This window comes from Buteo buteo, chromosome 18, assembly GCF_964188355.1.
Source record: "Buteo buteo chromosome 18, bButBut1.hap1.1, whole genome shotgun sequence".
NCBI classification, from domain to species: domain Eukaryota; kingdom Metazoa; phylum Chordata; class Aves; order Accipitriformes; family Accipitridae; genus Buteo; species Buteo buteo.
In genome coordinates this window covers 3,288,137-3,302,089 of record NC_134188.1, presented here as the reverse complement: position 1 = coordinate 3,302,089, position 13,953 = coordinate 3,288,137, and the positions used below count along the sequence as shown (strand labels likewise).

Here is a 13,953-nt window from a genome sequence, read left to right as displayed (position 1 = left end):
AGGACAGTTGTTTTAGATCTGTATGCCCCCACTGGGCACTGAAGTGTGTTTGTTGTCTGCTTGGAACAGAGTTTCTGGCTTAATTTTATCCAAAAAGTCACCTAGTTTGGGTGCACCAAGACTGCATTTGCAGTAAGTGGGAAAATACAGTGATTTGACCCTGAACTGTGCTAACGGCCCAAACCAAAATGGTAAAGTGGGTGCAGCTGTGTAGTTTTGGATACATATCTAGGTGGCTTTTTCTTTTTAAGGCATGGGGGTACTAGTTCTCATTTTAAGCAAATGGGTGCTTTTTGCTTGTGGTTCAGCTCCCATGACTAACACAGATAATTTAAGGTATTGTTGACTGATTGTTCTTGATTATCCTGATTAAGGTATTGTTATCCTGATTATCCTTAACTCTTAGCATGAACTAGCTTGGAAGATTTGCATTTAGGTTCATTATAGTGTTAATTTCATAAAAAGCAACATGGGTTCTTCTAGGTCTGTAAAAACATAGGTGCAGTTATTCATATTTTGTTGTGTATAAACTCCTATAGAAGTAGAGTACATCTATTCATGGAATTGAATAGAAGGAGAAAAAAAAACCAACAAAAAACCCAAGTATTCTGTTTCTGGCTGTTTGGCTTTTCCTGTTCATTGGTTACTGTTGTGTCAGCCTTCTTTGGCCTGTATTCTGGCACTGAAGAGAAAAATCTGCCTTGTCTATAGTAGCAAAAATTGTCCAACTTTGTAGTCCCAGCCATCTATTTCTGTAAGAATTTAGTTTTCAAGTGCTGTTGTCCAGCCTCCTAGTTCTACTTCTATTCCGTGTATAGATGAACTAGATAGGTATATAAGACAGAAGTATTATATAACATGAAATTTTAAGGCTGCTGTCCTCGTGAAGTAGAATGTTTGCTCTCATACGGTTTATACATGTGCAGTCCCATATACTGTGAAACTGATCTTTATTTTTCTTCTGATTGTAGCCGTGCGGGACGTTCCAAACAAGCAGCCAGTAAAGAGAATGAATCTAGTGAAGAGATGGACGTATTTCAGAGTAGTTCACCTGTCAGTGATGACATTCCCCAGGAAGAAGTAATGGAAGAGGAGGAAGTTTCCACAATCAATGTAAGAGAAATGCCTGAGATTTTCTTTGTGGTGTCCTCTGTGTATTGATGTTCAGAGAATGACTTCTCCTGTTCTTAGAACTTAACCTTCCTCCTTTAAAATGAATGAGGTGGTTGTCAACTGCCACTGTTGTGTAGTGGTGCTGCACTGTAGCTTCCCAGAGAAGCTGCATTTCTTAGAAAATGTCAGTTTTTGTCAAGCATTGTAAATTTTCTGTTCTGTATAGCTTTTGTTATCTGTCTGCCTGAGTTGTGTAGTACCTCATGGGAATTATTTTCCAGATGACTCATGTCCATTCTTCTCAGCTAGATTATAATAGTGAATAATGTTTCTTTATACAAAACAGGAACACAAAACAAATAGTACTGGAAAATAAGTATGGAATCTTGGAGCAGAATCCTAAACCAATTTCTTCCTCTTACCGGCATATGCAAATACATTAAAAAAAGTTTATTTTTTTATTTATTTCATCCAAATACGTTAGTAATGTTAGTAGTAATACTAGAAATATAACTGTGAATGCCTTCACGCTTTTGGACACATCCGATGATTGGAGCATCTGAGTGTATGAAAACTCTGAAAAAGGAAACTGGATTGGTTTTGAATACTTGAAGCACACAGGCTCAGTAACATCAAAGAAAGTTATGTCCTGGTCATTGACTGAGACTTGTACCTGTGATAAAATGAGTAATGAATGACACTGTATACACTTACTCAAACATTATTGTGAGACTAAGCATTTTTTCCATTATAAAATATATTTATTCTTGAATTTTTCAGAATTTTCCTGTAAAAACATTTAAAATACTTCTTCTCCAAACAGGTCCGTCGCAGAACTTCCAAAAGGGAAAGGCGATGAGTGAGCATGTAGTTATCAGCCTTCCAGGTGAAAGCTTTGAAGAATGCTTTTAATATAAAGCTTGAGACTGAATGAAGCTGTTAGTGCACAAATGGGGTTGCTGAAAAAGAGACAAAACCTATTTTACTTTTACTGCCCCCTGCATTTGCAGTCCCTAGGTCACAAGCTTTAGCCACACACATGTTGATATCATTAACTGTGGATTTTTGTGAAGTGTAATGTGCGCTGGCTTTGTAGACATACGAACTAAAGAAGAAAACTGTAAATAGTTCCTTTTTTAATGTTTCTGACTTCTAAAGTGCTTGTATAGCTTTTATCTGCGGCTTTAAACTGACAGTACCCCACTGTTTATTGGATCTATGGATTTAAAAAAGAACAGAATTTGTTGAAAATTGATCTCAAGCAATATCTGTCAGTGTTCGTATTTGTACTCTTGTTGACATTTAACTGTGAAAAAAATAATCAGTTAAACAAATAGTGCCACTTTTTTTGCCACTATTTGTTGAGAAGAAGAAGAAAAAAAAAGGTCTTTGTTTCCTTCATGAATCTAACCTAGTGTTTACCTTTAGGCACCTACCTATCATCAGAGGTGCTAAATTACTTTCTTTTGCAGTTGAACAATGTTGGATAGAATAATACAAGAGATGCAAATTGTGAAAGAAGTTGTTTGACTTGTTTTACACCTCAGTATTGATGCCAGACTTTTCTGGACTTCTAGTGGCATTGAAAATTCAAAAAGGATTTAAAATATTTTAATTTTAAAAGTGTGTTATTAAATAATGTACTGAATACCCTACCCATTTTATCTTCCCCTATCAGTTTTTATTAATCTACTGTATCAATAAAATTCTGTAACTGAGTTTTTAATAGTCTAGTATGTTAATGTGTATAGATATTTCCTTCTGAACATGATGTTCACAAAGAGCAAATTATTACTACATTATAATATGAAATCTGATATATAAACATTAGTGAAAATACAGTTCTTATTACAATGTAAAGTTAATCACAAAGAAAAATTTTATTGATGCAGTGTGTCTTTATAAAGCTGTTCTTGAGAGCCAAGTGTTTTGTATTTTATAGTGAAGTTGCATGTTTATGAAAAATGTGCTGAAAATGGGATGTAATGTTTTTTTTGGAAACTCGTATCTAGCAGTAGTATATGGTAGGTTGCCTCATGAGAGAACCTTTTATTGAGAGTTTATTGTACCTTTTTGGTTTTTTTGTTTTTGAGCCAAATTTTTTTGGTATGAAGAGCTAAGTTTCTGTTGAATAACCAGCTGTTGATTATTGCAGTCAAGGTATTCAAGATTTGAATGAAGCTCCATTTTTATTTTGTGCTACCATAGAGAGGTTGGGTTTGGGGGGGTGGGGGGGTGGGAGTGTTTTTTAGGTATAATCTGCAAAAGAAAAAAAAAAAAGGAAAAAAAGAAACAAAATACTTAAAGCAGTATCCTGTATGCAGTTTTACAGTTTACAAACTGTGTCTTTGAACCAAAATGTATAGGTTACTACACTATGCTTAGCCAAGCACATATTGTAATTTCAGGTGCTGTTCTCCCTCTGTTTCCCTACAGTTGACAACATGTGAAAAAAATTGATTTCTAACTTAAAAAAATTTTATCTTGTTGAATAATGGAGCATTTTCATATAATCCATCAATAAGTTATAGTTGCAAAGTGGCCTGTAAAGATTAGAGGAAAGGATAATACTAAAGCATGGATTTACAATTTGCAAATTATAAGACCTTTAGTAAAGAAACCTTTAGATTTTTTTTTCATTATGCCTTTTATTTCTTACCAATGGAGAAAAGTATTATAAACAACTGGATTATTCTGCCTCAGCTTGACTCCCCCCCCCCCTCCAGTATTCAGCTTTTCAACATTTATACCTATCAATATGGAGGAAATGCTGCCTAAAAAGGCAATTACGGTTGATTTGAATTGCCTTTTAAATAGTTGGCACAATGGAACTGGCTTACTTATGCTTCAGCAGTGCAAATGCAAGTTGTTGGCGGTTTTTTTAATGGTATAAAATGATTGAAAGCTAGCTTTATATTTTCCTCTTTGACAGAATTGCACTGAAAACATTTATGGAAGATGTACCGTTAAGTCCATTTTATACAAAAATATGAAAAATTGATGCTGAAACTGCTGCAGACTCTTGGGGCTTTATGTGCATAAACATGGTTAGGTTACACTTCATCAAATATTGATGCACATTACTGATCATAATGTTTAATGTAAATTTAAACTATAGTTTTGCAATTTAAATGTTGATTTCTTGGGTTATAATGTGTAATTCATTATTTCTTGAGAAATAGGCACAGCAAATACTTCATTCTTATATTCAAGCCTCTTCTAAGTTCATTCTCATCTCATATAAAGAAAATGAATATTTTATGTACTAACATTTTGAGATCTGCGTACAGTAGCAACAGTAGAGTATAATTATGTATAAAAGATAAATTGCTAACATTCAGTTAGCATGCTCTTCTGCAATGATAATGTTAAGTTTATAAAAATGTACTGTATTACATTAAAAGATCAAATTGAACTCACTGTCACAAGTTCCAGTATGAAATTTTTGCGAGATTACCGAAGTATCTTGCTGTACTTTGCAGCAAATTAAGCTTGCGTTATGTTTCCTTTTCTTGCTGCAGTGCAACAGGAAACTTTCAGTGATCTGTAGTTCATGTGCAAAGTGCAAACAGTGATTGTAATCTTGATACTAGTGTTGAACAATAATTCACTTTGCTTCCAGAAGCATGGGATTTTTTACTTGTCATCAACGGAGATAATTCATATTTAGGGCTAGCTAATCCACTAATAGGAAGGAAACATGGAATTGCTTGAAAGTTCTAGTGTAAGTACACCTATTCCACCTAGGATAATCTAGAATTCTGTATTAACTCTACTTGACTCTGCCAATTGACTTTATTTTCTAGTAAAATTGAACCTTTGTTCAGATACTTTGACATTTGCTGTTTTGACATTTCGATCTATGTGAACAAAAACATTAGAGTTTACAAAAAAGCATTCATATTAAAGACATTTCCACTGAAAATGAATATGCTCAATTTGTGAGTAACTTGCAAAAAACTTAGACTTGAAGATTAAATACTTCATTCTGGTATAGCATTTGTCACCCAATATTCTAAAAAAAAAAAAAAACAAACCAAAACCCACTACCAAACTTCACAAAGATGTGTGTGCAGTTTTCTTGCCTTTTTTTTTTTTTTTTTTTTGCATGTGTAGGTTTTGACAGATTATCAAAGTTTGCTTTTGTGAACACACACAATAGATTATGGATCCTGCAAGTTTACATACCTGTGGTTCTGTGGGGTTAGTTCTTAAATGCATTCATCCTATGCAAATACAAGTACAAAACCAAGTACATTGATATGTTTGAATATTCGAACACTTGTGCACACAGGGCATGTAATGAAAAAAGCATACATGTATCTTAAAATTGTATACCCTAGACATACAAAATTTTTGTCAATGGAAATATTTTTTAAATTTGTCATTGTTTTTTATATATATATACTTATATATATTTATATATATATGTATATTTATATATATATATGTTTTAGAGATTGGTACATATCTACCTCATCAAGGTAGGTGCAGTACATATTTTACAAAGAATTTTTAAAAGAAACACATTCAGGTATACTACCATGTTTGCCCAAGGTAGTGTGTCTACAAACCCATGATTAAGATGAGTTCTAGATGGCTATCCTGATAGTCTGATGGCTCTATGATGCCCCAAATGATAAAATTCAGCTGACGAAGACCCTCTGTCCCGTCATCCATCAGGAGAAGAACCTGAATGCATTCCTGTTTCCCATTATGCTCAGATTGCCATTCCAGTCTTTGCATCTTGGTTGGTTGTTGCCTTGACAAAAGATGTTTACTAATTTAGGTGCAATTTCCTAACACTGACAGAAGTGACTTATATTCGACAGACATAAGAGACTTCCTGCTGTGTCAGTAGGTTTGTCTAACGCACTTAAGACACCTGCTTCGTTACATACAGTACAGCTTCTGGTATTTTCTTGCTAGTAGAAAAGTAGGAAGCTGAGTGTTGGCAACTGGGATAGAAATATAGAAAAACCCCTACCCAATTTGCTTTAAAGTTCTTCTAAATTCTGCTGCCTAGAAGATCTGAGCTCTGCACAGAGTTCACCAAGTGCCATTGTATTTGTATAGGCAGGATAAACGTAGTATCATACCGTGTGTACAGGCAGCAATAAAAAGGTTTCACGCTTGCATTTTTTTCAGTGCCTCACTACACTCATGATGTGGTTTTTAGTAGCACTTTCATTTCTATGATGAAGATATATAGTATATGCTTTTGAGATAGTATCGTATCTCATCTATGTAAGAAGGAAGAAAGTCTCTCAAATCCATATTTCTACCCTGCAAATCACTATTTCAGTAATCATGTGATAAGTTACAATTAGTTTTACCAGTTTCTTTGGAGGACGGATAAAATCTTATAAGGTGTTTTATTTGGCTAGCTGTGTTTCTGATGCTTGTATCCTGCCTCGTGTGTGTAGATACAAAGGAATGCAGTATTTTGAAAATCAAAGCAGTATTATTGAATACACTGCCTGCTTACTTGGAAGTAATGTGAACTGCAGGGTTTTTTTTAAATATTAACAAATTTGGTACATGGTTCTGAACAGATCCAGAGAGCTGAAGGTTTTAGATATTAGGTTCTGTAAGACTATGTCAGTATTGTTGCATTTTATTAATTTTCTATAGATAGAAGACAATTGCTCAAATTATGACATGCAGTATAAGAGAACACATGAACTTAGTAACAGTCTTAAGTAGTAGTAACTTCTGTTGGTATTATAATATAAACAAATGTGTTAGAATGAAACATTCTTGCCCTAAAAAGCTTTTTCTTTAATATGTTGAGAAGACATGCTGATAATATAAAACAGCTTTCTTCTAAAGTCACAGCACCTTGAAATAGTCTTGTTTGGAACAGCTGGCTTTTTGGTAGATATATTTTAAGCTTACAGGTTTCTGTGTTCCGTGTAGTATGTCTCTATTCAGCAAAATTAAACTCTTGTAAACTAAAGATATTTTGAAGAACAGAAGAGTTTTTAATCCATATTTAATAAAACAGTAAGGTGTTCATTTTAAGCAGTGAGGTTTTTTTAATAGCCATATCTATGGGTGCAGTAACATATTACAAGAACCTGATGTACACCGCCGTTTCTCAGGAGCCTTTGACCTGCAACATACTGAAAGGCAGTAGAAACTGCCTTTCTGTTTTCCCCAAAAGGCATTTACTGTTGTCCTTCCATAACCATTTCAAAAGATAAGACCTGGAGGAGGAAGGGAGAAAAAAATGATGGTTTTATTTACTTTCTATTTATCTTCTGCTGTATTCTGTATGGTTTAGGTGATGGAAAAACAATGGTGTGTGGAGGTATGTTAGGTGAAAAATGGGGTATTAGAAATGAGTTATTAATTTGAAAGGTGCTAGAGAAGAGTAAAGGATTAGGGAATCAACAGATAAATGAGATGGGAGAGCAGTTACTCGATACCAGATGACCAGTGACAGCAGTCTTCTATTCAAAATAAAAGCCTAGATGAGGGAAGCTAAGTTAGTGATGATGATATTATCATTATTAATATTTATTTAAGAGAGGAGAACTGAGGATATGTTGCTTTCTTTGATTTGCAGGAAGAGGTTGGAGTGTTGAAATAGATATAATGCATAGAATTGAGCCTAGCACCCAGAGTGTGTTTGTGGAAAGAGGGTGATAGCTGCTGCTGAGGACAGATGTCATTAGTGAGGAATTTGGAATAGTTAGACAAAAGAGGATTCTAACCTCCAGAGGTAGGAAGATACGGTTAAGGCAGCATGCGTTCAAATGCAACACTAAAAATGAGGCAAAAGAGGCCAAGGTATAAGCTATCTGGAAACAAGAGTTCTCAAAGCTGCCTAATAGCAACAGTCTTCACAGGTGCACACTGCAGACAGCAATACATAACCATCAGTAATGATGTCTCCTGCGATGCCTCTCATTAAATCTTTCAACGTGACCTCTTTTCTTAGCAGCTTTTTGTGAAACCCTGGTGACCCAGTCTTTCCTACTAATTTCAACATACCTTCTTAGCAGCCTGGGATGGTTCTCCCCTTCCCTCACATATATATGCCCTCTCCTATGGGACGTGTGTCTTATGCTCAGTCATTGCTGCTTTTCATTCCCTGGTTTCTGAATTTCAGGTTTCTGAATCTCTCTTGTTTGCGACATTGGCTCTTCACTGAGAGGGTGGTCGGTGACTGGAACAGGCTCCCCAGGAAAGTGGTCACAGCACCAAGCCTGACAGAGTTCAGGAGCATCAGGATGACGCTCTTAGTCGTATGGTTTAGCTATAGGTAGTCCTGCGAGGAGCAGGGAGTTGGACATGATGATCCTTATGTGTCCCTTCCAACTTGAGATGTTCTATGATTCTAAATGGAGCCATCATGCTGCTTGTTTCACAGCCATCAAGTTGTGAAACAAAAGCAGACATCAGACTGCTACCCAACTTTAGTGCGTGTTGGAAAAGGTGTGCACAAGTTCTGTAGTTGAACTAGAGAGCTAGTAGTTGAACTGCTGCTACATTTTAGTATCTCGGTTTCCCAGTATCTAGCGAACCAAGCTCCTTCCAAGGTTATAGTAATTCTCCAAAATTGCAAAGCTGTTTTCTGATATCTGGTGTGCATTATCCAGTGAAATGGCAAGTAAGGACTCCCCTGAAGCATAAGTAGCCAACTCTGTGCTCCCAAATACAAAACAGTGTAAACCAAAAAGAGGAATAAGTTGGAGGGATTTGGGTGGAAGTTAGTTCACTTCTTGCTGTTTCCATTAGGGAAGAAGAAGAACTTGAAAGGAAATGAAGATAATTGCAGTAAGGAAGATCAAGTTTTGCCAAACTGTTTTCTTGTATTCCTGGAAGGAACAGGAAAAGTTACTCATAAAATATGTATTGCTTCAGCAACTTTTAATGATTTTGTAGTTGGGTACTATCCTGACAAACGTGTGGCAGCGGCTTATGGGATATGACACTAATTCTGCATGGGATCATATTTTAATCTCTGCAAAGATCTAAAAATGAATTTTGTTTTCTTCTTCCTAAGCTGCTCTGCTACTTGTATTGTTTATGTTTTTTATAACTCTGGAATTTAATATCAGATCAGCATCCATTGCCTGCTTTCCAGTTTTGTATTTACCCAAAATAAGGAAATGAGAGATGGCCATAACACAGGACTGGTGTCACTTAGTGGTATCATATTTAGTTTTAAAATACTTGTTGTACCAGGAGAACACTTTAAGTCCATAATTAATTCATTCATTTGTTCAAAACTTGTGATTCTACCTTCTTAGTTTCTATGCTACTATTTCACATTGAATTTGGAACACAGTTTTCTTTTGTATTGTTTCCTGTTTGTGCAAGTTGGGCTAAAAGAGCCAATTATGATCTGCCTAAAAAAAGAAAGTATTAATAGTATAGAATAAGTAGTGTGTTGCTGCTACATACTAGAGCCTTCACCACAGAAAAATCTTATATGTTGTTTAGCCTCAAATACTTGTTTTCAGTGTAAACCATTTGTTTCTCTTGGAGCCTGTGGAGTTGTAAAACAGCTTTCAACAGTCAGGACCTTCCTTCTGCTTGATACACATACACTTATATATATGTTGTTTATATATGCAAATACTTGGCGTAAAGCAGCAAAATGAAGGTGGAGCTTTGAAATATTGTCTATATAGTATACATAGAATTGCAAACCTTTTGTCTCTGACTTTATACATGCACATTTACTGAAAGAACTTGCTGCTTAAGGTTGGAGAATGTTTTTGCAGTCTTCAGGGAACGATACTACTCCGTTCTCTCTCACATGCTGTATAAGTTTGTATGGACAGTGTGCCTAATGCCATGTTTGTTTCTTTAAATTTCCTGATGAAATAGCTTTTTGTGTGCCATTTTTCTACTGTGTGGTCTGTTGTCTTGTTAGCAACTGATTCCCTCCTAAGACTGACTTGGTGGGCTTCACTGAGGAAGGTCATTTGTCTATTGTCCTGACCCTACAGGAGCTCTTGTTTGAGTGGGGAATAGGTTTTGGGTGAAGTTCAGTCTTTTTTACCTCCATACTAAGAGAGAAGGGGACGTGTTTCAAAAATTACGCTATAAAAGAACCACTTTTTCAGGTCCTTTTGCATATCTAGGTGGGCCTGGGCACATTCCAGTTCTCAGAAGAAACAACTTTCTCCATTGTTAGTACTAAAGACAGGGAACAGTCTTCTGAAGATACCTCACCGTATCGCAACACAATTTCATCGTTATGCCAATATGCCCTGAGATCTCTCAGCTCAAGCTGGGGCTGTAGAGGCACACCGGTGCCTCTGGATGGCTGGAGCTGATGTGGCTTTGGCCTTCCCCAACAAGGACTGCATGGGTGGTCTGATGTCACTGGTGACTTCGCTGCTGTACTGGAGCAAACAGTACCATTGTTCCAACAGTTGCAACAGTTCATTGAACTAACAGTTCCTATTCTCAGCAAGAAAAGTATTCCTTAGTACTGAAGCCACCCCTGCTTAGGACTCACCACCCTATTTAAATTCAAGACTGATGAGGATTTTAAGTAGTTTTTAAGTAGCTGGGTCATCCCATTTTGTTATAAAGGGATGAAAAAAAACTCAAAGTGTTCCTCAGTTTAAATTCCTGGGATGAATGACTGAGACAACTGGGGGGCTTCTCAGACTGGATCCCCTATTTGAACCTCTGGATTCCATATTTTTGGTAATGAAATGTGATGTTGCTGATAGCCATTACCTCTATTAGACACAGGGAGATCTACTAGACACAGGGAGATCCTCACCCTTGCATCCCTTTCTACTGTCTTTCAGCCACGTTTCTCTGTTCCTCTGTTGTCTTCATTTCAGAAGCAGTGGGAGTTTCATCTTGGCCAGGAAATTGCTTCAAGTCTTTTTCTTGTGAGCCTTTTGCTTTTAGGTCTAATTTGTCTGTCAGTCTTGATATCAGATGGCATTTTTATTTTTTTTTTTTTAATACATCAACTCAGACCTTCAGACATCCTTTAAGCTGTTCATTTCCCCTGCAGGTGTTCTCTCTAGGTGTTCTGCTATTTCTAACCAGTGACTGTACAACAGGATAGTAGTCGGTGTCCAGGCCTTCTGTGAAATACTTGTAGGAGGTCAGTGATCAGAGTGGATTCTGCCAGGACTCCGATGACTCGGAACAGTGCTTGAAGATCTGCTGTATTCTGGTGCATCTGCATGCAGCCTCATTCATGCTTTCACGAATCTAAAATCAGATTTCACCACACAAATTTCACCGCTAGAGCTGATGTGGGTCATCTGGCACACTGATAGTACGCATAGCTTGGTGGGGGATTTTTTTGAGAACCTTCTCCTGTGCTTGACAGTAGCTAACTGCTACTAAACTACTAACTGCGCTAAAAATGGTGTAACATTTTTATGGAGTGCACACCAACTTGCTTGAAGATAAAGTAAGTTAGTGTATGCACAGCGGGTGATCTTTGAGAAACATGAGCATCCTATTTGTTTTTCCTGTCCTTTGGTATCTAGTATGAATACATTCCTGCAGCCAAGAGGTACTGAAATGCCGAGTATGAGAGGAGAGAGAATCTAGAACATGACAGCTTTGCTTATGGCAAGGGAAGACTCTCTTGTCTCACATGGCAGAGAGAAATACAACCATGTAAGAACCATGGCAATTAAAGTAATAGATGCATGCATTTACTTCCTTTCTGCCATTTCTGTTGTTAGTCTTCTGAAATATCTAATGGTTTAATCTCCTACAGAGTAGGAACTGAAATGGAACAGTTTTGTCATGTGCACATTCATGAGAGAGGGCAGGTGGTGAGTATATGCTGAAGAAGCCACGTGTTCCTTGCTCTTGGGTTCTGTGCACACCTGTGAAAATGTTCATCAGTAATAACTCCAGTGCCTGTTAGGTCATGCCTCTTGTTTTCCCTCTTACACATCTACATTTTTAATGGGCTGAAGCAGACTCTAGTAAAATGGTCCTGAAAATAAGATTGCAAGACTTAAGCATAGTATATTGTTTTCCTTATTTGAACCATGGTTCTCACTTTTCTTCAGACGGCATAGATTGCTGTGGAAATGGTCTTAGTGGCTATGAGGGGGAGAGCTACCAAACTAGGGAGAAAGTTCAAGTCCTCATGGGAGAACAGAGCGCACTGTTGCTCTACATAGCAGGCAGCATCTGTGTTCAATAAAAGGCTGGCTGTAGCCATGGAAAACTCCTCAGAATGTAAGCGTGATGCGCTAAAAAAAAAATCAGCACGTACTCTCTATTTAGGGGTTTTGTATCTCTGTATCTTCGTGATTTCTTTTGATGTTTCTGCTGTGGGTTCCCATCCACTCTGTGCTGTTTCTTCTTGTTAGTCGTGTCTAATAGCACAAATACAAATGAGGAAAACCACGTCTGCCTCAAGAAAAAGTCTGTCTAAAACTCTTAAAGTTCTGACTATTTTTTCAACAGCAGATGCACTCTGTTCTTTGCTGTACATTCAGTGGCCCAGGAGGCTTTGATAAGCAGCGCTGATTAAAAACAGCCCCTGAGAAGGAAGGTTCATCGCCCACCATCACTGGGCCATGTACCTGTTTGCATAGATCTGCTGTGGCTGAGAGCCAGAGCTATGCAAGAGGAGAAGTGCTAATGAATGAAAAATGGTGGAATGGAGTAAGAGAATAAATACACTTTTTAAACCCTGAGAATATCCTAGGAAAAAAGGGGTCCAAAAGAAATGCATAAAAAATGCAAACTTGCAGATTCTTGTAGGTGGCCTTTTTAAGTAATGCACTGGATTTGAGGTATGGGTGATGTTCAGGTGATTTACTGAGAAAATGTCTCTATGAATTAAAGTATTTCAGCCCTCTGCAAAGAGGATTAACTTCACTGAACACTGCATGGGCAGTCACACGGTGACCAAGTCACACAGCACTTTCCGTCCTGAAGGGAAGCAGTATAAATTCACATTGCTGAGAGGAGACTTCTACCAGGTTTAGATTTGAGCGATGTGGTATCACTTAATCCCCTCAGTTTAGTGAGCTTGTGTCCAAGGGAGCACTGTGGGCAGTTGGGATGAAAGGTTAGGTGATTTACGGCTGAGGTGGAGCAAGAGGTCGAGGGAGAAACAGGCTGTTACAGAGATGGAGAACAGGCACGGACCAAGAATAGCTTGCCAGTCACGGGTTTAAATGTGCCATGGTGAACGGAGCTGGGAGATGAGGACGTGATTCACGGGATGGGAAGAAGCTGGAAGCTAATCTCCCTCCTGGGCATGGTCCAGGTGGTAATCCATAGAGCATTTCAATCCAGGCCATATTTGAATTAGATAACATAAGGAGTGGGTTGCTTATATTGTATTCTGGTTGCTTATACCAAACCACGAAGATTTTTCTCTTGCCTCATTCTAGGCTTAGGAGGTATCAGTTAATCAAATGGGTAGAAACAGTGGTTGGATGATTGGACTCGGAGGGCGGTGGTTCAGGGGCCACTGTGCCTCAAGGGTGGTAAACAACTGGGGTGCCACAGGGATCTGTCCTGGGGTGTGTTAAATACTCAACATCTCTATCAGTGGCCTGGAGGAGATCACAGAGCGCTTGCTCGTGAAGTTCCCAGATGACCCAAAACAGGAGGAGGCAGTCAATCTGCTGCCATACAGAATCCTTGGAAGAATGGGACCACCTCATGAAACTCAGTAAGGACAAGTGTAAAGTCCAGCCCCTGCCCAGGAAGAACGCTTGGCAATGATACAGGGTCGGGGACTGACTCGTTTGGGCAGCAGATCTGCTGAAAATCACCCGGGGGAGTTGGTGGGCAGCTTTGTGGGATGTTTTAACAGAAGCAAAGCCAGCAGATGATTAGGAGGTGGTGATTAACCCCTCTAGCTGT

General features: G+C 37.9%; 1 protein-coding gene across 4 annotated transcripts in view; it reads left to right on the top strand.

The window, feature by feature from the left end:
- Positions 1–2,832, top strand: part of PDS5B (PDS5 cohesin associated factor B) — a 113,769-nt gene extending 110,937 nt beyond the window's left edge. For all 4 annotated transcript variants that reach the window (XM_075050611.1, XM_075050609.1, XM_075050610.1 and 1 more), the window contains 2 exons: positions 972–1,113; positions 1,937–2,832. In XM_075050611.1, coding sequence (XP_074906712.1) covers positions 972–1,113; positions 1,937–1,972 — 178 coding nt within the window. In that variant the 3' untranslated portion in view covers positions 1,973–2,832. The remainder of the gene's footprint in view (positions 1–971; positions 1,114–1,936) is intronic.
- The last annotated feature ends 11,121 nt before the right edge of the window (positions 2,833–13,953 follow it).